This window comes from Haliotis rufescens, unplaced genomic scaffold (assembly GCF_023055435.1).
Source record: "Haliotis rufescens isolate VD_foot unplaced genomic scaffold, xgHalRufe1.0.p SCAF_14, whole genome shotgun sequence".
Taxonomy (NCBI): domain Eukaryota; kingdom Metazoa; phylum Mollusca; class Gastropoda; order Lepetellida; family Haliotidae; genus Haliotis; species Haliotis rufescens.
The window spans coordinates 30,377,028-30,401,430 of NW_025963824.1; the positions used below are offsets into that span (position 1 = coordinate 30,377,028).

Below are 24,403 nucleotides of genomic sequence, written 5' to 3' on the forward strand. Positions count from 1 at the left end.
GAATACCCCACTCAGACACAGTATACTGACTCCGAGCCGACCAGTCTGTGTTTTACCCCCTTAATGCCAAGCGCCAGACAGGGTAACAACAAGTACCATCTTTTAACGTCTATGGGTATGACGCGGTCGGGGTTCGAACCCCGGACCTTCTGCTCTCTGGGCGGATGCTCTACCACTAGACCACGGAGGCGATCAGGAGAACATGAACAGGGAACATTTGAATTCCAATTTGGGAATGAACATTTGCTGAAGAATTGGGGCTGAATTCTGCGTCATAGGTCTTGATAAATCCCTGAATAAAGTAATGACAACACCAGGGTTTTCCGCATCCAGTATGTACAAATGTTCGGAATTGATGCAGAAAAAGAACTACTAAATCCCGAGAGATGCATGATAATTGACATTGTACCTACAATGCATTAAGAGCAGTTATGGGTGTCTGTTAATTCACCCATCAATCATGACCACTGCCCACATGATCATTGGTTCGTCCCAGGTTCTAAAGTAATTATCAAGATGTACAGTACACTACACCATTACATTACTTTACAGGACCCTCATATTGCCTGCAAGGGGTGACTATGCTTGTCGTAAAAGGCGACTAATGGGATCGGGTGGTCAGGCTCGCTGACTTGGTTGATGCATGTCATCGATCCCAATTGTGTGGATCGATGCTCATATTAATCATTGGATTGTCTGGTCCACACTCGATTATTTACAGACAGCTGTCATACAGCTGGAATATTGCTGAGTGCGGCGTTAAACAACAAACCAACCAAGCCTGCAAGGACCCTTAAAATTAATTACAGTCGAACCCCATTATCTCAAACCCCGTGACCTCGAAACAACTGATATCTCGAACCTATTCTCCGGTCCCTACCGCCTCACTATATAAATACGCATATATCTGCCCCGTTATCTCAAATTCGAGATAAAAATACCTTGGACTCGGTCCCTACTTCACTATAGATTTGTCTACCTTTATGACAAGATTCGCATTAGTCCACACATCTAACATCGTTGTAAAAGTACTGTGCAATTAAAACTTTGTTGAACCAATCCAGTTGTAGAGGTAATCCTTACTGACAAATAAATCATCATGAGCAGACATGAGGAAAAACATGGCAGCACTTCCTGGTTTCATCAAAAACTGCTAATCAAAGTTGGATTAAGGAATTAAAGCTACATTACTCAATGTCCAATCTATGAATGAAGGCTAAAAAAAATAGTATTGGTTCTCAGTCACGGCCTGCGTCATCATCATTTTAGAAAAAAAATAAAACAATCCTAATACCTTAAAAAAACAATGGGATCCAATATAACATGCAGTTACTTCCCTTCCCATGTGCACTGTGCATCTCGTGTTATGGTCATGGCGGCAATAGGAGTTTTACATACTTGTTTATGCAGGGAGGCCCTTTCCCAGGTAGATGGTACACAACAGTTTATTTGGTTACATGCTAGTTTGAAGAAGCAAAAAAAAGAAAAGAAAAAGCCCACCCGCCCGCTCTATTTTTTTAAAAGTCATTGCCTGAGAACCAATTCATTTATTTTTTTAAGCCTAATGTAGTGGCCATCCCGTGATGGGATTCGAACCATGGACCACGGACCTTTTGATCAGAGGTCGGACGCCTTGTCCGCATGACCAAAGAGGTTAACCCCGTCAGCAAGCTGACAAGGTAAGGATGTCATCTATGGGATGACTCCATGCCCTGCTACATACTCCCCCGTTTAACAGAAGGCACGTCCCAGGCCGCATAGTAGGGCACTGAGGCTTATTTTGCTCAAATTTAATATGAATGTGCTCAGCCCCACGATGGGCGCCAATGTAGCGGGCATAAAATTTCTGAGTCCCGTGATGGGATTCGAACCACGGACCTTCTGATCAGAGGTCGGACGCCTTGTCCACATGACCAAAGAGGTTAACCCCATCAGCAAGCTGACAAGGTGACAAGGTAAGGATGTCATCTGTGGGATGACTCCACGCCCTGCTACACTAACATACATACATACACACACACTCACACTTACACTCACACACACACACACACACACACACAGTTACTTGGTCAGTCCTGCTGTCATCAGGTGGAATATTGCTGAGTGCGGCGTTACGCATCAAAGAAACGTAAAACTTGATCTGTCTTGATGTTCATGCCTCGTTATCTCAATTCGGAGACCTCGAAGTTACAACACTGTCCTGGTAGGTTAGACTTAGGGGTTCGACTGTATTGAGGGTCCTTGGGCCCCTACTTTTGTAAGTCCAGGTAAAACCATGCAACACTCACAACTGATTCAGTAAGTTTTGTAAAGAAGATACTTTAAACTCTGTGGCAAGTTGGACAGCCGCCTGTTTCTCATCCTTGGCCCACTGCTTATCAGCCAACTTGGAGAAGACTTCTGATTTCACAATCTCTCGGATCAGCCTCTCTTGTCCGTACATTGTACACAGATACACAATCCCCCTCTGACACTTCTTGTCTTTAGCCTGGAGAACCTTCACAAGCTCATCCTTCTCTTTGAGATGCTTCACAAAAAACTCAATGTACGAATCGTCGAGAAATACTCTGTGGGAGACGATCTGTTCGATATTCCCGTCCACGAGTTCCTTCAAGAGTCTTTCCGTGAGATACGGGAAGTAGGAAGGAGACAGTTCAATGAGGATGTCCTTCTCGGGACGTTCCGCTTCGTATCGATTTGTCACCATATACTCGCGCAGAAAGCTGAGGCTGCTTCGCTTCAAGACTTCTCGAACATGCCACTTCCCGAAACACATCATAGCCGCTTCTTCCATGTAATGATCAATGAAGCGATAGCCTTTCTCCTTCTTGTCCCACTTCACGTACACGGTGTCGATGTGTTCACACAGATGAACCAGCCTGGATGGAGGGAAGCCATCTTGGAGAGACGTGTATTTTAGATGCTCCTTGGCCTGCTTGTATATCGTCTTCTCGTCACCGAAAGGGTTGTAGTCCATCGGTCTCATGATCCCGTCACCCAGCAGCAGCAGGACCATCACTCCCCAGATCTCCTTCTCCGTGGCCGATATCGACTCAAGATCACAGGAATACCAAATGATTGGATTTGTGAAAAAACGCAACCCCCAATTTTGAAAATCTTCCACAATACAGAACTGATGGACGAGTAGACAGAAGCCCATGTCCGGGCAATCTTCTGGGAGGTTGGTGGCGATGTCCTCATCTAGATTGTAATACTCCAGGTGTTTCCTCAAGACCTCCTTCTTCTCACACCAGGTGAGCTTATATTCATCGGTCGTCAGATCCAGGATGTATTTCTTCAGGAACACCTGGTTGTACGTAACTCGTCCAGCGCCTTGTGAATACAGGTGCTTCTTGGAGGTCATAATCAGATAAACCTTTTTGGATTCGAGAAAACTTGACATATATTGAACATTGTGATGCCATTCTTCGAACATGTAATCAGCCATGCCGATGCTGCCGAAACAATCATCAAGCATGACGGCAATCTTCTCGCCATGTTGGTAATCAAACTCCAAGACTCTCATCCAATCCTTTGGGGAATTGATTCTCACAGCTTCTATGTCGTATTCCTCGGACACTTTCTTGAGAAGGTAGCATCCGAGCGTCGTCTTGCCGTCGCCGCACCCGCCGGTGATGATGACGATGTTGTTCTGCAACAGCATCTCGTATCCCTTTTCACATGCCCGCCGCTCACAGAACCTGTCCTCGGTGAGATGGCGGTAATAGATCTCTGTGGACCCTGTGGAGGAACACTGAGAGTGAGTGAGTGAGTGAGTGAGTGAGAGTGAATTGGGTGTAAAGCCGCTTTTAACATTATTCCAGTTATATCATGGCATGTCAGCTTATGTGGGAGGAAAGCCCGAAGTGATGCAGGTCTCGGGTGAAAACAATGAGCACGGGTATGGTGCTGACAAACCTAGAAACATAATCGTGGCGAACCAGGATTCGAAACCACAATCATAGGTTTCTGGCGTGCCTAAGGGACGCAACTCTGCACAGCGAATCGCAGCGCCTTAGATGACTGGGCCACCTGTGCCCCCGAGTGACATTGAGAAGTACACACAATGATTAGTAAAGTGTTTAACCTTAAGTCAGTACAAGTAGTAGCAGCACCAAAAGCTTGTTTGCTTGTTTGTTTGTTGTTTAACGCCACACTCAGCAATATTCCAGCTAGATGACAGCTGTCTGTAAATAATTGCATCTGGACCAGACAATCCAGGGATTGACATCATGAGCATCGATCTACGCAATTGGGATACGATGACATGCTTCAAACAAGTCAGTGAGCCTGACTACCCAGAGCTGCAGATAAGCTTTTGGTGTTGTGGGTATTTTACCCATGCATTTTAAAATCACTGGGTATCAGTAATTCTATCTGCGTATTCAAATTTCTGTTACCCACTAGTTTTTACACATGTGGGTATTTAAGTTAAATATTTAAAAACACTATTCATCTAGTCCCTGCAAACTGGTGTCGTGTGGGTTTGAGAGCTTTATAGGACTCAAAAATACCACGATACTTCCAAAAGAAAGTGTGATGGCAAATGATCATGATGTGACTGTCATCGTGGAGTTTGGCAAGGTTGACGGAATGCCCGTTTATAATTTCAAAATAAGTTGCTGATTTGCTAATCAAATACGCAGGGTTACTTCACAATATTTTGATGATACGCACAAAATCTGTTTTTGTAGCATATCTGTAATGTTCGTTGCGTATTTGATACGCTTGGATTATTTTTTACTGCGTATTTCTGTATTTCTGATGCGTATTTCACGCAGATACGCAGCTTATCTGGAGCTCTGCTACCCAATCCTGTAAGTTGCCTCTTACGACAAGCATAGTAGCCAACAAGAGAAATTTTTCCAACACACTTTCGTAAGATTAGCAAGATATGATAAATAGCAATCACCCACCCAGCTCAAACCCACCACAACAAGGTGAGCTACAACTTAACATCAATTTCAGCAAAATCCATTCACTCACGTTTGAAGCCATTGAAAGTTGAAGACTTGGGCGACCTGTACTTCTTCACCTCTCCGTCATGGGTCAGCTCTGTGGCGTGTATAGTGACCAGGCGGGTCTCCACGTCCATGTCCTCGTCGTTCTGCTGCTGGGGCTGCGGCTGTCGCGGCACATACTGCTCCTGGGACTGCACCGTCCGCCCAATCAACTCACGCGCTGAAGGTGATCACATGTACACTAGACAGGTGCTTGCTTTTGACGTGTAAGAATCAATTTGTTATTTCTAAAAAATTCAGAGGAAGAAACTAACAGTTTAAGTCCACAAGCCCCCATAATAATAACACACGACAAAATCCTAAAAATGGCAAGTTTCTACTGGTACCTAAACTTTTGGGCATATTCGACAAAATAAGCGCCCAGGGCGCTCTCAAACTTAGAAATGAGGGCTCTTATTAGAATATTATTTTGGTGAAAAACAACAGAGTTGAAAGATCGTACATTTCGTGGTTTATGGTGACAACCTGAAATGTTTATATTCGACATATATATATGTTTCCAGAATTTAATTTCCCTAATTAAGGATGCATATAACACACGTATCATACAAGAATAAATATGTCTTGTGTACATTGATCAATCGGAAGGGGTGCTAATTGGGATTGTTCACTAGCAAATATATTAGCAAATATCGCCATGGGCGCTTATTAGAGCGGGACGCTTATTACGTCGGATACGGTAATGCCGATGATGAGTCTGACTTTATAATTGAGTCTGCCCCATGGGGTACTAGGAACCTATTCTGCCCGTATTCCCACTGGTAGATAATTAAGGTGTGCGATATAACTGGCAAATCAAGCGCAAATCGAGGGGGTTGGCATTTTATCGAAAAAAATAAATTGTCCCAGAAAATTCTTGAAAAAAGTAATTATCCATCAGACTGTTGAGAAAAAGAAACTTGTCTGCCACAAAAATTAGCTTGTTGCAAGGACTTTTAAAAAAATAAATATGCATGCTCATAGTTTTAATTTTTTTTAAAATATCTGGTTTTGCAGCTGTAGCTACAAAAATAGCTACCAGTTATCTCCAGCCAAAATCCCAGTGCTTCATGCTGTTTACATTAATATTCCATATGGTGTATGTTACTACCCTCTCGCAATACAAGTATGTATTAGAGAATTTGGGCCCCAATAGGTATTGCAATATGCATCTCAATACATCTCACCGTATTGCGATAGTTTGCCATACGATTTATTATTAACCCACATTAACACATTAACCCAAATAGACAAGAATGAGGTACTGGGGACCTATTCTGTCCTGTAATCTCCACAGGGAGACAAGCATGAGGTACTGGGGACCTCTTCTGTCCTGTAATCTCCACTGGGAGACAAGCATGAGGTACTGGGGACCTATTCTGCCCTGTAATTTCTAAAGGGAGACAAGCATGAGGTACTGGGGACCTATTCTGTCCTGTAATCCCCACTGGGAGACAAGCATGAAGTACTGGGGACCTATTCTGTCCTGTGATGTCTACAGGGAGACAAGCATGAGGTACTGGGGACCTCTTCTGTCCTGTAATCTCCACTGGGAGACAAGCATGAGGTACTGGGGACCTATTCTGCCCTGTAATTTCTAAAGGGAGACAAGCATGAGGTACTGGGGACCTATTCTGTCCTGTAATCCCCACTGGGAGACAAGCATGAGGTACTGGGGACCTATTCTGTCCTGTGATGTCTACAGGGAGACAAGCATGAGGTACTGGGGACCTATTCTGTCCTGTAATCCCCACTGGGAGACAAGCATGAGGTACTGGGGACCTATTCTGTCCTGTAATCCCAACTGGGAGACAAGCATGAGGTACTGGGGACCTATTCTGTCCTGTAATCCCCACTGGGAGACAAGAATGGGGTACTGGGGACCTATTCTGTCCTGTAATCCCCACTGGGAGACAAGCATGAGGTACTGGGGACCTATTCTGTCCCGTAATCCCCACTAGGAGACAAGCATGAGGTACTGGGGACCTATTCTGTCCTGTAATCCCCACTGGGAGACAAGCATGAGGTACTGGGGACCTATTCTGTCCTGTAATCCCCACTGGGAGACAAGCATGAGGTACTGGGGACCTATTCTGTCCTGTAATCCCCACTGGGAAACAAGCATGAGGTACTGGGGACCTATTCTGTCCTGTAATCCCAACTGGGAGACAAGCATGAGGTACTGGGGACCTATTCTGTCCTGTGATTTCCACAGGGAGACAAGAATGAGGTACTGGGGACCTATTCTGTCCTGTAATCCCCACAGGGAGACAAGCATGGGGTACTGGGGACCTATTCTGTCCTGTGATTTCTATAGGGAGACAAGCATGGGGTACTGGGGACCTCTTCTGTCCTGTAATCTCCACAGGGAGACAAGCATGAGGTACTGGGGACCTCTTCTGTCCTGTAATCTCCACTGGGAGACAAGCATGAGGTACTGGGGACCTATTCTGCCCTGTAATTTCTAAAGGGAGACAAGCATGAGGTACTGGGGACCTATTCTGTCCTGTAATCCCCACTGGGAGACAAGCATGAGTTACTGGGGACCTATTCTGTCCTGTGATGTCTACAGGGAGACAAGCATGGGGTACTGGGGACCTATTCTGTCCTGTGATTTCTGCAGGGAGACAAGCATGAGGTACTGGGGACCTATTCTGTCCTGTAATCCCAACTGGGAGACAAGCATGAGGTACTGGGGACCTATTCTGTCCTGTAATCCCCACTGGGAGACAAGCATGAGGTACTGGGGACCTATTCTGTCCTGTAATCCCCACTGGGAGACAAGCATGAGGTACTGGGGACCTATTCTGTCCTGTAATCCCCACTGGGAGACAAGCATGAGGTACTGGGGACCTATTCTGTCCTGTAATCCCCACTGGGAGACAAGCATGAGGTACTGGGGACCTATTCTGTCCTGTAATCCCCACTGGGAGACAAGCATGAGGTACTGGGGACCTATTCTGTCCTGTAATCTCCACTGGGAGACAAGCATGGGGTACTGGGGACCTATTCTGTCCTGTAATCCCCACTGGGAGACAAGCATGGGGTACTGGGGACCTTTTCTGTCCTGTGATTTCTGCAGGGAGACAAGCATGAGGTACTGGGGACCTATTCTGTCCTGTAATCTCCACTGGGAGACAAGCATGAGGTACTGGGGACCTATTCTGTCCTGTAATCCCCACTGGGAGACAAGCATGAGGTACTGGGGAACTTTTCTGTCCTGTAATCCCCACTGGGAGACAAGCATGAGGTACTGGGGACCTATTCTGTCCTGTAATCTCCACTGGGAGACAAGCATGAGGTACTGGGGACCTATTCTGTCCTGTAATCCCCACTGGGAGACAAGCATGAGGTACTGGGGACCTATTCTGTCCTGTAATCTCCACTGGGAGACAAGCATGAGGTACTGGGGACCTATTCTGTCCTGTAATCCCCACTGGGAGACAAGCATGAGGTACTGGGGACCTATTCTGTCCTGTAATCCCAACTGGGAGACAAGCATGAGGTACTGGGGACCTATTCTGTCCTGTAATCCCCACTGGGAGACAAGCATGAGGTACTGGGGACCTATTCTGTCCTGTAATCCCCACTGGGAGACAAGCATGAGGTACTGGGGACCTATTCTGTCCTGTAATCCCCACTGGGAGACAAGCATGAGGTACTGGGGACCTATTCTGTCCTGTAATCCCCACTGGGAGACAAGCATGAGGTACTGGGGACCTATTCTGTCCTGTAATCTCCACTGGGAGACAAGCATGAGGTACTGGGGACCTATTCTGTCCTGTAATCCCCACTGGGAGACAAGCATGAGGTACTGGGGACCTATTCTGTCCTGTAATCCCAACTGGGAGACAAGCATGAGGTACTGGGGACCTATTCTGTCCTGTAATCCCCACTGGGAGACAAGCATGAGGTACTGGGGACCTATTCTGTCCTGTAATCCCCACTGGGAGACAAGCATGAGGTACTGGGGACCTATTCTGTCCTGTAATCCCCACTGGGAGACAAGCATGAGGTACTGGGGACCTATTCTGTCCTGTAATCCCCACTGGGAGACAAGCATGAGGTACTGGGGACCTATTCTGTCCTGTAATCCCCACTGGGAGACAAGCATGAGGTACTGGGGACCTATTCTGTCCTGTAATCTCCACTGGGAGACAAGCATGGGGTACTGGGGACCTATTCTGTCCTGTAATCCCCACTGGGAGACAAGCATGGGGTACTGGGGACCTTTTCTGTCCTGTGATTTCTGCAGGGAGACAAGCATGAGGTACTGGGGACCTATTCTGTCCTGTAATCTCCACTGGGAGACAAGCATGAGGTACTGGGGACCTATTCTGTCCTGTAATCCCCACTGGGAGACAAGCATGAGGTACTGGGGAACTTTTCTGTCCTGTAATCCCCACTGGGAAACAAGCATGAGGTACTGGGGACCTATTCTGTCCTGTAATCCCCACTGGGAGACAAGCATGGGGTACTGGGGACCTATTCTGTCCTGTAATCCCCACTGGGAGACAAGCATGAGGTACTGGGGACCTATTCTGTCCTGTAATCCCCACTGGGAGACAAGCATGAGGTACAGGGGACCTATTCTGTCCTGTAATCCCCACTGGGAGACAAGCATGAGGTACTGGGGACCTATTCTGTCCTGTAATCCCCACTGGGAGACAAGCATGAGGTACTGGGGACCTATTCTGTCCTGTAATCCCCACTGGGAGACAAGCATGAGGTACTGGGGACCTATTCTGTCCTGTAATCCCCACTGGGAGACAAGCATGGGGTACTGGGGACCTATTCTGTCCTGTGATTTCCACAGGGAGACAAGCATGAGGTACTGGGGACCTTTTCTGTCCTGTAATCTCCACAGGGAGACAAGCATGAGGTACTGGGGACCTCTTCTGTCCTGTAATCTCCACTGGGAGACAAGCATGAGGTACTGGGGACCTATTCTGCCCTGTAATCCCCAATGGGAGACAAGCATGAGGTACTGGGGACCTCTTCTGTCCTGCAATACCCACTGACAGACAAGCATGAGGTACTGGGGACCTATTCTGTCCTGTAATCCCCACTGGGAGACAAGCATGAGGTACTGGGGACCTCTTCTGTCCTGTAATCCCCACTGGGAGACAAGCATACAGTACTGGGGACCTCTTCTGTCCTGTAATCTCCACTGGGAGACAAGCATGAGGTACTGGGGACCTATTCTGTCCTGTAATCCCAACTGGGAGACAAGCATGAGGTACTGGGGACCTATTCTGTCCTGTAATCCCCACTGGGAGACAAGCATGAGGTACTGGGGACCTATTCTGTCCTGTAATCCCCACTGGGAGACAAGCATGAGGTACTGGGGACCTATTCTGTCCTGTAATCCCCACTGGGAGACAAGAATGGGGTACTGGGGACCTATTCTGTCCTGTGATTTCCACAGGGAGACAAGCATGAGTTACTGGGGACCTTTTCTGTCCTGTAATCTCCACTGGGAGACAAGCATGGGGTACTGGGGACCTGTTCTGTCCCGTAATCCCCACTGGGAGACAAGCATGAGGTACTGGGGACCTATTCTGTCCTGTAATCCCCACTGGGAGACAAGCATGGGGTACTGGGGACCTATTCTGTCCTGTAATCCCCACTGGGAGACAAGCATGAGGTACTGGGGACCTATTCTGTCCTGTAATCCCCACTGGGAGACAAGCATGAGGTACAGGGGACCTATTCTGTCCTGTAATCCCCACTGGGAGACAAGCATGAGGTACTGGGGACCTATTCTGTCCTGTAATCCCCACTGGGAGACAAGCATGAGGTACTGGGGACCTATTCTGTCCTGTAATCCCCACTGGGAGACAAGCATGAGGTACTGGGGACCTATTCTGTCCTGTAATCCCCAATGGGAGACAAGCATGAGGTACTGGGGACCTATTCTGTCCTGTAATCCCCACTGGGAGACAAGCATGAGGTACTGGGGACCTATTCTGTCCTGTAATCCCCACTGGGAGACAAGCATGAGGTACTGGGGACCTATTCTGTCCTGTAATCCCCACTGGGAGACAAGAATGGGGTACTGGGGACCTATTCTGTCCTGTGATTTCCACAGGGAGACAAGCATGAGGTACTGGGGACCTTTTCTGTCCTGTAATCTCCACAGGGAGACAAGCATGAGGTACTGGGGACCTCTTCTGTCCTGTAATCTCCACTGGGAGACAAGCATGAGGTACTGGGGACCTATTCTGTCCTGTAATCCCCAATGGGAGACAAGCATGAGGTACTGGGGACCTATTCTGTCCTGCAATACCCACTGACAGACAAGCATGGGGTACTGGGGACCTATTCTGTCCTGTGATTTCTGCAGGTAGACAAGCATGGGGTACTGGGGACCTATTCTGTCCTGTAATCCCCACTGGGAGACAAGCATACGGTACTGGGGACCTCTTCTGTCCTGTAATCTCCACTGGGAGACAAGCATGAGGTACTGGGGACCTATTCTGTCCTGTAATCCCCACTGGGAGATAAGCATACGGTACTGGGGACCTCTTCTGTCCTGTAATCTCTACTGGGAGACAAGCATGAGGTACTGGGGACCTATTCTGTCCTGTAATCCCAACTGGGAGACAAGCATGAGGTACTGGGGACCTATTCTGTCCTTTAATCCCAAATGGGAGACAAGCATGAGGTACTGGGGACCTATTCTGTCCCGTAATCCCAAATGGGAGACAAGCATGAGGTACTGGGGACCTATTCTCTCCTGTAATCCCAAATGGGAGACAAGCATGAGGTACTGGGGACCTATTCTGTCCTGTAATCCCCACTAAGAGATAAGCATGAGGTACTGGGGACCTATTCTGTCCTGTAATCCCAAATGGGAGACAAGCATGAGGTACTGGGGACCTATTCTGTCCTGTAATCCCAAATGGGAGACAAGCATGAGGTACTGGGGACCTATTCTGTCCTGTAATCCCAAATGGGAGACAAGCATGAGGTACTGGGGACCTATTCTGTCCTGTAATCCCCACTGAGAGACAAGCATGAGGTACTGGGGACCTATTCTGTCCTGTAATCCCCACTGGGAGACAAGCATGGGGTACTGGGGACCTATTCTGTCCTGTAATCCCCTCTGGGAGATAAGCATGAGGTACTGGGGACCTATTCTGTCCTGTAATCCCCACTGGGAGACAAGCATGAGGTACTGGGGACCTATTCTGTCCTGTAATCCCCACTGGGAGACAAGCATGAGGTACTGGGGACCTATTCTGTCCTGTAATCCCCACTGGGAGACAAGCATGAGGTACTGGGGACCTATTCTGTCCTGTAATCCCCACTGGGAGACAAGCATGGGGTACTGGGGACCTATTCTGTCCTGTAATCCCCACTGGGAGACAAGCATGAGGTACTGGGGACCTATTCTGTCCTGTAATCCCCACTGGGAGACAAGCATGAGGTACTGGGGACCTATTCTGTCCTGTAATCCCCACTGGGAGACAAGCATGAGGTACTGGGGACCTATTCTGTCCTGTAATCCCAAATGGGAGACAAGCATGAGGTTCTTGGGACCTATTCTGTCCTGTAATCCCAAATGGGAGACAAGCATGAGGTACTGGGGACCTATTCTGTCCTGTAATCCCCACTGGGAGACAAGCATGAGGTACTGGGGACCTATTCTGTCCTGTAATCCCCACTGGGAGACAAGCATGAGGTACTGGGGACCTATTCTGTCCCGTAATCCCAAATGGGAGACAAGCATGAGGTTCTTGGGACCTATTCTGTCCTGTAATCCCCACTGAGAGATAAGCATGAGGTACTGGGGACCTATTCTGTCCTGTAATCCCCACTGGGAGACAAGCATGAGGTACTGGGGACCTATTCTGTCCTGTAATCCCCACTGGGAGACAAGCATGAGGTACTGGGGACCTATTCTGTCCTGTAATACCCACTGGGAGACAAGCATGAGGTACTGGGGACCTATTCTGTCCTGTAATCCCCACTGGGAGACAAGCATGAGGTACTGGGGACCTATTCTGTCCTGTAATCCCCACTGGGAGACAAGCATGAGGTACTGGGGACCTATTCTGTCCTGTAATCCCCACTGGGAGACAAGAATGGGGTACTGGGGACCTATTCTGTCCTGTGATTTCCACAGGGAGACAAGCATGAGGTACTGGGGACCTTTTCTGTCCTGTAATCTCCACAGGGAGACAAGCATGAGGTACTGGGGACCTCTTCTGTCCTGTAATCTCCACTGGGAGACAAGCATGAGGTACTGGGGACCTATTCTGTCCTGTAATCCCCAATGGGAGACAAGCATGAGGTACTGGGGACCTATTCTGTCCTGCAATACCCACTGGGAGACAAGCATGGGGTACTGGGGACCTATTCTGTCCTGTAATCCCCAATGGGAGACAAGCATGAGGTACTGGGGACCTATTCTGTCCTGTAATCCCCACTGGGAGACAAGCATGAGGTACTGGGGACCTATTCTGTCCTGTGATTTCTGCAGGTAGACAAGCATGGGGTACTGGGGACCTATTCTGTCCTGTGATTTCTGCAGGTAGACAAGCATGAGGTACTGGGGACCTATTCTGTCCTGTAATCCCCAATGGGAGACAAGCATACGGTACTGGGGACCTCTTCTGTCCTGTAATCTCCACTGGGAGACAAGCATGAGGTACTGGGGACCTATTCTGTCCTGTAATCCCCACTGGGAGATAAGCATACGGTACTGGGGACCTCTTCTGTCCTGTAATCTCCACTGGGAGACAAGCATGAGGTACTGGGGACCTATTCTGTCCTGTAATCCCAACTGGGAGACAAGCATGAGGTACTGGGGACCTATTCTGTCCTTTAATCCCAAATGGGAGACAAGCATGAGGTACTGGGGACCTATTCTGTCCCGTAATCCCAAATGGGAGACAAGCATGAGGTACTGGGGACCTATTCTCTCCTGTAATCCCAAATGGGAGACAAGCATGAGGTACTGGGGACCTATTCTGTCCTGTAATCCCCACTAAGAGATAAGCATGAGGTACTGGGGACCTATTCTGTCCTGTAATCCCAAATGGGAGACAAGCATGAGGTACTGGGGACCTATTCTGTCCTGTAATCCCAAATGGGAGACAAGCATGAGGTACTGGGGACCTATTCTGTCCTGTAATCCCAAATGGGAGACAAGCATGAGGTACTGGGGACCTATTCTGTCCTGTAATCCCCACTGAGAGACAAGCATGAGGTACTGGGGACCTATTCTGTCCTGTAATCCCCACTGGGAGACAAGCATGGGGTACTGGGGACCTATTCTGTCCTGTAATCCCCTCTGGGAGACAAGCATGAGGTACTTGGGACCTATTCTGTCCTGTAATCCCCACTGAGAGATAAGCATGAGGTACTGGGGACCTATTCTGTCCTGTAATCCCCACTGGGAGACAAGCATGAGGTACTGGGGACCTATTCTGTCCTGTAATCCCAACTGGGAGACAAGCATGGGGTACTGGGGACCTATTCTGTCCTGTAATCCCCACAGGGAGACAAGCATGAGGTACTGGGGACCTATTCTGTCCTGTAATCCCCACTGGGAGACAAGCATGAGGTACTGGGGACCTATTCTGTCCTGTAATCCCCACTGGGAGACAAGCATGAGGTACTGGGGACCTATTCTGTCCTGTAATCCCCACTGGGAGACAAGCATGAGGTACTGGGGACCTATTCTGTCCTGTAATCCCCACTGGGAGACAAGCATGAGGTACTGGGGACCTATTCTGTCCTGTAATCCCCACTGGGAGACAAGCATGAGGTACTGGGGACCTATTCTGTCCTGTAATCCCCACTGGGAGACAAGCATGGGGTACTGGGGACCTATTCTGTCCTGTAATCTCCACTGGGAGACAAGCATGAGGTACTGGGGACCTATTCTGTCCTGTAATCCCCACTGGGAGACAAGCATGAGGTACTGGGGACCTATTCTGTCCTGTAATCCCCACTGGGAGACAAGCATGAGGTACTGGGGACCTATTCTGTCCTGTGATTTCTACAGGGAGACAAGCATGAGGTACTGGGGACCTATTCTGTCCTGTAATCCCCACTGGGAGACAAGCATGAGGTACTGGGGATCTATTCTGTCCCGTAATCCCCACTGGGAGACAAGCATGGGGTACTGGGGACCTATTCTGTCCTGTAATCCCCACTGGGAGACAAGCATGAGGTACTGGGGACCTATTCTGTCCTGTAATCCCCACTGGGAAACAAGCATGAGGTACTGGGGACCTATTCTGTCCTGTAATCCCCACTGGGAGACAAGCATGGGGTACTGGGGACCTTTTCTGTCCTGTAATCCCCACTGGGAGACAAGCATGGGGTACTGGGGACCTATTCTGTCCTGTAATCCCCACTGGGAGACAAGCATGGGGTACTGGGGACCTTTTCTGTCCTGTGATTTCTGCAGGGAGACAAGCATGAGGTACTGGGGACCTATTCTGTCCTGTAATCCCCACTGGGAGACAAGCATGAGGTACTGGGGAACTTTTCTGTCCTGTAATCCCCACTGGGAAACAAGCATGAGGTACTGGGGACCTATTCTGTCCTGTAATCCCCACTGGGAGACAAGCATGGGGTACTGGGGACCTATTCTGTCCTGTAATCCCCACTGGGAGACAAGCATGAGGTACTGGGGACCTATTCTGTCCTGTAATCCCCACTGGGAGACAAGCATGGGGTACTGGGGACCTATTCTGTCCTGTAATCCCCACTGGGAGACAAGCATGAGTTACTGGGGACCTATTCTGTCCTGTAATCCCCACTGGGAGACAAGCATGAGGTACTGGGGACCTATTCTGTCCTGTAATCCCCACTGAGAGATAAGCATGAGGTACTGGGGACCTATTCTGTCCTGTAATCCCCACTGAGAGATAAGCATGAGGTACTGGGGACCTATTCTGTCCTGTAATCCCCACTGGGAGACAAGCATGAGGTACTGGGGACCTATTCTGTCCTGTAATCCCCACTGGGAGACAAGCATGAGGTACTGGGGACCTATTCTGTCCTGTGATTTCTACAGGGAGACAAGCATGAGGTACTGGGGACCTATTCTGTCCTGTAATCCCCACTGGGAGACAAGCATGAGGTACTGGGGACCTATTCTGTCCTGTAATCCCCACTGGGAGACAAGCATGAGGTACTGGGGACCTATTCTGTCCTGTAATCCCCACTGGGAGACAAGCATGAGGTACTGGGGACCTATTCTGTCCTGTGATTTCTACAGGGAGACAAGCATGAGGTACTGGGGACCTATTCTGTCCTGTAATCTCCACTGGGAGACAAGCATGAGGTACTGGGGACCTATTCTGTCCTGTAATCCCCACTGGGAGACAAGCATGAGGTACTGGGGACCTATTCTGTCCTGTAATCCCCACTGGGAGACAAGCATGAGGTACTGGGGACCTATTCTGTCCTGTAATCCCCACTGGGAGACAAGCATGGGGTACTGGGGACCTATTCTGTCCTGTAATCTCCACTGGGAGACAAGCATGAGGTACTGGGGACCTATTCTGTCCCGTAATCCCAAATGGGAGACAAGCATGAGGTACTGGGGACCTATTCTGTCCTGTAATCCCCACTGGGAGACAAGCATGAGGTACTGGGGACCTATTCTGTCCTGTAATCCCCACTGGGAGACAAGCATGAGGTACTGGGGACCTATTCTGTCCTGTAATCTCCACAGGGAGACAAGCATGAGGTACTGGGGACCTATTCTGTCCTGTAATCCCCACTGGGAGACAAGCATGAGGTACTGGGGACCTATTCTGTCCTGTAATCCCCACTGGGAGACAAGCATGAGGTACTGGGGACCTATTCTGTCCTGTAATCCCCACTGGGAGATAAGCATGAGGTACTGGGGACCTATTCTGTCCTGTAATCCCCACTGGGAGACAAGCATGAGGTACTGGGGACCTATTCTGTCCTGTAATCCCCACTGGGAGACAAGCATGAGGTACTGGGGACCTATTCTGTCCTGTATCATGTGTCTTTAACCTGGAATCCCCACGGAGCACACCACTTTACAGAAAGAGTGTTGTTACACATCTATCACTCACCAACTTGTTCTTCTAAGCTGCTCTGTGTTGCCCGTCGAAGGTTGACGGAGTCGTTGTATGTCTGACCAGATTGGCTGAAAGATTGAGAGTGACGTTGGTTGGTTGGTTTGTTTGTTGTATAACGCCGCACTCAGCAATATTCCAGCTATATGACCGCGGTCTGTAAATAATTGAGTCTGGACCAGACATTCCAGTAATATCATGAGCATCGATCCACGCAATTGGAATACAATGACATGCATCAACCAAGTCAGCAGGCCTGACCACCCGATCCCGTTAGTCGCCTCTTATGACAAGCATAGACGCCTTTTACGGCAATTTTGGGTTGCTGAAGACCTATTCTACCGGGATCTTTACGAGTCGACCTTGACGTAAATTCATCATACACTGTAAAAATTTGTAATTCAATCCCTCATGCGGATAAATACCAGGGTTAGATGCTCCCATAAGATGTTTATATGTGCCCCTTGGCTTATAAGTGTGCCAACAAGGCAGTCTCATTAAAATAAGATCTTAGTGCTCGCTACCGCTAAACAAAGATCTGAGGACATCCAATTACGGATCATGTCAGACCGACCTTTTGCGAACTTTGGCCGGCCAATGGTTTGACTGACAAGAAGTCGACATTAGCAATTCAGAAAGCTGCTTTCTCGTGCTTTATGGCACTAGTTTCAAACTAGAGACTACGCTTCAAACCATACTTTGACATTCTCGTTTAAAAATTTGCAAACTGAACAAGAGCTTTCTAGAATGGCTAATAGATGGCCTAGATTGTATGGATTCACTTTTATATCCCGTAACTGTCGTTCAGAATAACCCATGTTAAGTTGTTCAAGGTTTCATGAGAAAACACATTCTGACTGTCACTGTCATGATCTTGTAAGCCATGCTCTCATTGGTCGGATGAAAGGTCGTTCTGACATGACCCGTATGGGATGTCCTCAGATCATTTGTTTCGCGGTATCTAGAACTAAGATCAAGGCCCACTTGCACAAAGCGATCTTAGCGCTACGACTATTGTAAGCCTACGTTAAAATATGGGAGTTGCGATCATCTTAGCGCTAAGATCGCTTTGTGCAAGTGGGCCCTGGTTTTAATGAGGTTGGCCAACAAGGACAAATCATGAACACAGCACTCAGCAATATTCCAGCTGTATCACTACTACCTGTCAATAATTGAGTTTGGACCCAATAAACCAGTGATTGATAGCACGAGCACTGATCGATGCCATTTGAGCATGATGAGTGAGTGAGTGAGTGAGTATGGTTTTACGCCGCTTTTAGCAATATTCCAGCAATATCACGGCGGGGGACACCAGAAATGGGCTTCACACAATGTACCCATGTCGGGAATCGAACCCGGGTCTCCAGCGTGACGAGCGAACGCTTTAACCACTAGGCTACCCGACCGCCCCTGAGAACGATGAGCCATGTCACCCAGCTGGGCCTCCATAACCACTGCAAACAACAACCAAACATCACTGGACACTCGGGCTGGGACCTGTCCAAATTTACTACCTGGGTGCCCGACACCCTATTACCCGGCCCTACCCGGAACACCCGCTATAGGTCTCGAGAGTTGGGTAAAAAATGTCCGAATGGGAATTGTTTTACCGCAGCCCTGGCAAAAACTATTTATATACATGTATACAGTACAGTTGATAGACGCTTTATCCTTACTCGAACATATCAAAGTCAGAACGAACGCCTGCATAGTGAGAAAGAAATGTGAACATTAGCTATACTTGTAGTGTAACCATTGAGTTTTTTTGTTAATGTCATTAAACAGTATGTCACGTGACTAACCACGGGTCCGGGTATTCATGTGGGTACACAGGTCCTACTCAGGACCCGAGTACCCGAGTTACCCGTCCCAGTCCTACCGGACACCTCATCGCCTCCGAGGTTTAGTGGATGCAACATCTGCCCGTAGAGCGGGATCGGTAGTTCCATTCCCTTGATGCATCATACAAAAAGACATGAAAAAAAGGTACTTGTTGTTACCCTGCCTGGCGCTCGACATAAAGGGGATAAAACAAGGACTGGTCGGCTCGGAGTCAGTATACTGTGTCTGAGTGGGGTATCCATGTTAAACTGCGGCATGGTATCTCAGTGGGCTAGCACTATAAAACCAGGATACATCCAGGCTAGTACAAGCAGCAACACACATGCATGGATGTCACTGTATCAAGTGCACTTTAAACCTTGTATCACGTCACCTCACCTCACCTCACCTCACCTCACCTCAGGCCTCAAAGTTTAAATTTTTTCCAAGTACCAATTTTTTACCATTTTGCCATATGGCTACAAGTTTTTTTTCCAGGTAGCCAGTGGTAAAATCAAGAAGTCAAGCCAATATTGTAGGTAGCTAAAAGCATTTGAAATGATTTTTTATCCATTTACTATTATATGTACAAGTCATAGCACTAGTCTTGGAATTGTTTATTAGTGGAAACTGTACTTGAGTTTTGTTATTTGTGACTCGAACAATGATGCAATTTATGTTACAAATTATATAGGTATATCCTTGCTTATCCACTAAACTATTAACTAAAATAAAATACCAATTACATTAATATTTATATATTTAGGTTCATTGTTGACTTTAGGAGGAATTAGTTGTGAGTACAATTAGTAGCAGACATATTTTTGTCTCTACATATGTGTAGCAATAGAATTTTGTCAGCGCAAGATATTTTTCAAGGTAGTCATTTGGCTTCCCCTGAATTTTAGACAGTAAACAAATTGAAATTTAGGTCGCATTGGCGACCGTTTTAGTCGCGATTATGAGGCCTGATCCTTGAATCCCCATAATGCTAAATCTGTTCTAAAAGTATTATATTAAAAAAATATCTTGTTTTCCACTTTTCTCAGATGATGATAATTGGCCTAAAGTTAAAAATATATCAATAAAAATTCCCAAAAATTTGAATGAAAAATTGCCAAGGCATGTTACAGTATTCGAAGTAATAAGCGCCCAGGGCACTCTCAAAATTACAAAATAGGGGGCACTTATTGAAATATTATTTTGGTGAAAAAAAACCAGTGTTGAAAGAAACATTTCGTGGTTTATGCTGACGGCTGGAACTGTTTATATATGACAGATATATTTTTCCAGAATTTAATTTCCCATAATTAAGGATGCATATAACACATGTATTATACGAGAATAAATAAGTCTTGTGCACATTGATCAATTGGAAGGGGTGCTAATTGGGATTGTTCACTAGCCAATATATTAGCAAATATCGCCTTGTGCGCTTATTAAGGCGAATACGGTATATACTTTGCAGAGATGATTTCACTGGCAACAGGACCAATAAACAAAAAGAGGCTCTGATGTATTATTTTAAATTTTGTCCGTCAGTTTGGACGCACGATAAATCTCTGCACAGATTGCTGAGATACCTACCCAGGAGGTAGGGAGCTCATCGCTGCCGGTCGTCTAGTTTGTCACACAGTCCCTCATGTTACAACGTCCAATGTATTCAACCTGAAATAAGATGTGTTTGTTTGTTATTTGACGCCATATTCAGTAATATTCAACTGTAGGATGAAGTCAAGTCTGGACCAGATAATCCAGCGATTAGCATCATGAGCAACGAGTCACCAAGTCAGCGAGCCTGACCCCCCCAATCCGGTTAGTTGCCTCTTACGGCAAGTATGGTTTGTGATTCTAAACTAGATTTTCACGGGGAATCTGAAATAATAAAAGTTGCAGTTTTTAAAAAATATATATACAAAACTTACCCACTATTTTTGTTTTGAAACGAAAGCCTTGTTCAAGCCCTATGCAATTCTTAACCCGCAGGTAAATTTCGTCATGAAATTGATATTCACCCCATGGCAAATATTTGCCCTATCCTATTTCTACATTTTCGCAAATGATCACTAAAGGTATAGTGTGATTATAGGGCAGACATCTTTGTGATCTGTGCAAATTCATGCGTTATTTCTGTTTTTCCAATTTATTCCAAGTTATTATCTTGGCTATCTGTGTACTGCCTTTGAGTTGAAATGAATAACATTATATACTACTCAAAATAAGTTAAAGAACACCCAATTCTTTCATATTACTATAGTTAATCTCACATGCCAAGACAGATTAACTATAGTAATATGAAAGAATCCGGTGTTCTTTAACTTCTATTGAATAGTATATAAATATTTTATAGTATATAAATATGATACAGCTTGTAGAACTAAAAATGTGTACTTTTCTCACAGTAGACAGAAAAAACATGTTGAGAAATTAAAAACTTCTTTAACAATCTTTGGAAGACTACAGATAATGCACATAGGTCCAACATTTATCAATACGCAATTATTGTGCTTCAAAACAACATCTAAGTTGAACTTGCTTGATTACAAAAGCTCCTGATTAGCAAATGTGAAAATACTGCTTGAATGACGGGACCCAAACCGCTTGACGTGCATTTCTGCCGAACAATGACAATTCAAACCCGGAAATTCATCATCTTAAACTGTATTTGGACAGAGCACCTGTCTTGACATGCTCAGTGTGGATTTTTTTTAATTCGATCACATTTGCGCGATGGACCAAATGCATATTCCTAAGATCGGTCTAACCATAAGTTGCATGAATAATTTAGCAACAGTTACTATGACAAAGTATTTGGCATTACTTTGAACAAGTGAAGTAGCCGTTCGATGACGAGACGAAGAGAGTGTCGAAACCGAAACAAGCACTTGATCGCAAACACTCGACTGTCATTCATAAACGATAAGCATAATTGTTCATCCATCATGAGAGAGTTGCGATATTTCATTGCAAATTAATGGAACATGTCCGTAATACCTACCGATCAACAAAATGTACATTTTCTCCAGTGCTTCTGCAGACGCTGTCACACCCAGCATTCGTTGCGTGGGGGAAGAGGGGAATCACCTAAAACTATGCTCTGTCTCTTATTGATAAGAACCGGAGCGCAAAGATGGTTAAGAACTAGTAAACATGACTTATATAAAAGTTAGATTGTGGTACGAATACGGATTGTTATAATGATTTTTATTTAGTCATACGGGAATAATTATAACAAAAAAAGAAGTATATTAATGATCCTAACACTGAAATAATATACTGGGTGTTGAATTGAATACCTTCAAATGATATGGAGTAGGCGAATTCTAAAATGTGAGCGCATTATGTTGTGGCACATTTTGTATGACAAGTAATGATTTATTACAAATGAGCTTATACAGTACAGGAATGGTTATACTTATAGTCTTATATGGACATTTACAAATTTTACGAATATGAAAATATTCCATTCAATTTCATACGTTGAATGCCATCGTGTTTTGTGTTTTTTTTACAGAGCTGTTCTGAGACTATCGTTCGCTGGTTACTGTTCCATTCAGACCCCTTTCCCGATTCCGAGTGGGATGAGACGGTGATGTTACTGTTAACCCTTTAGCGCCTCGCAGGCAGCTTGGCTGAAAATCGAGCGCAAATCGAGGAAGGGCTGGGATTTTATCAAGAAAAATATATTGTTCCCGAATTTAAAAAGAAAAAATAATTATGCTTCAGACTGTTGAAATTGAAAACACAATTTATTGCCTGCCACAAATATCACATTGTTGCAGCTATTTTTCAGGCTCATAGGTTTAAATAGTATTAACAACAAAATAAATACATGCTCATAATCATTTATTCACAACTTTAAATTCTCATATTCTGGAATAGCACTATTTTCACACAATAAATAAAATTGATTTCGTATCGATTTTTTTCAGCCACAACTACAAAAGCAGATACTTGCAGTAAAAGATGACTATGCTTGTCGTAAAAGGCGACTAACGGGATCAGGTGGTCAGGCTCGCTGATTTAGTTGATGCATGTCATCGATCCCAATTGCGTGGATCGATGCTCATGATATTAATCACTGGATTGTCTTGTCCAGACTCGATTATTTACAGACCGCCGTCATATAGCTGGAATATTGCTGAGTGCGGCGTTAAACAACCAACCAACCAATTAACCTATATTTTTGTTTGTTTGTTGTTTTAACGCCGCTCTCAGCAATATTCCACCTATATATGACAGTTGCCTGTAAATAATTAAGTCAAACGAGTGACTGACATCATGAGCATCAATCCACTCAATTAGGATACGATGACATGCAATCAACGAATCCTGACCATCCGATCCTTTTATTCGCCTCTTATGACAAGCATAGGTTGCTGGGGACTCACGGGCACGACGTGTCCCAAAGCTACCAGGATCACCCCTCCAGTATTGTGTTCCAAAGAGACCAATGTCACCCCTACCGTTTTATTTCCCCCAAACCCCAGTGTCACCTCTCTAGTATTGTGTTCCAAAGAGACTAATGTCACCTCTACCGTTTTATTTCCCCCAAACCCCAGTGTCACCTCTCCAGTATGTGTTCCAAAGAGACTAATGTCACCTTTGTAGTATTTATTGTATTCCAAAGGCTACAATGTCTCGTTTCCATTATTGTGTTCCAAACGACTCCAGTGCCACCGCTACAGTAATTTTCGAAGGACAATTTTTCACACAGCCAATAATGCCAACCAAAGTCTTCACTAATGTCATACCACCAGAGTTCGAATCCGTTATGGCTGCAGCACATCCCACTCTCCCAGTGACCGCCTCCGTGGTCTAGTGGTAGAGCGTCCGCCCGGAGAGCGGAAGGTCCGGGGTTCGATCCCCGGCCGCGTCATACCAAAAGACGTTAAAAGATGGTACTTGTTGGTACCCTGTCTGGCGCTCGGCATTAAGGGGCTAAAACAAGGACTGGTCGGCTCGGAGTCAGTATACTGTGTCTGAGTGGGGTATTCATGTTAAATTGCGGCATGGTATCTCAGTGGGCTAGCACTATTAATCGGCATCAGTCCGGACTAGTACAAGCAGCCACACAAACACACACACATACATGCACGTCGCTATATAAGTGCAATAATCTTGGACGCGACGTTAAACCCCATTTCACCTCATCCCACCCACCTAACCAGTTTGTTTTTACAAGATGTCTTAAACACATAAAAAACAAAGTTTACCACAGTAATGAACACAAGGCAATACGTTGAAAGCATCAACATATTCTACTGTGTGGCCTGCTTTGCCTACGTGGTTGATTTTGAAACTGGGTTTATCGCTATGTTTTAATAGCTTCGTCACATTTCCCGGCATCGATGACGGAGAAACTGATAAGCATGGTGAAACTTGGCCACTTGGTGAAACGCACGAGCACGTGTACGATGAGACGAACACGTGTATTGTGAGACGAGCACGTGTATGGTGAGACAGGAACGCGAATGGTGAGACGAGCACGTGTATGGTGAGACG

General features: G+C 46.3%; 1 protein-coding gene across 1 annotated transcript; it reads right to left on the reverse strand.

The window, feature by feature from the left end:
- Positions 1-1,999: 1,999 nt before the first annotated feature.
- On the reverse strand, positions 2,000-22,011 carry LOC124143330. Its single transcript, XM_046512262.2, has 5 exons — positions 21,897-22,011; positions 20,486-20,566; positions 17,075-17,148; positions 4,987-5,181; positions 2,000-3,741 (listed from the first exon to the last, which is right to left on the reverse strand). Exons 2-5 carry the CDS (start codon positions 20,503-20,505, stop codon positions 2,285-2,287), a joined length of 1,746 nt encoding a protein of 581 aa, XP_046368218.2. The 5' UTR covers positions 20,506-20,566; positions 21,897-22,011; the 3' UTR covers positions 2,000-2,284.
- Positions 22,012-24,403: the final 2,392 nt, after the last annotated feature.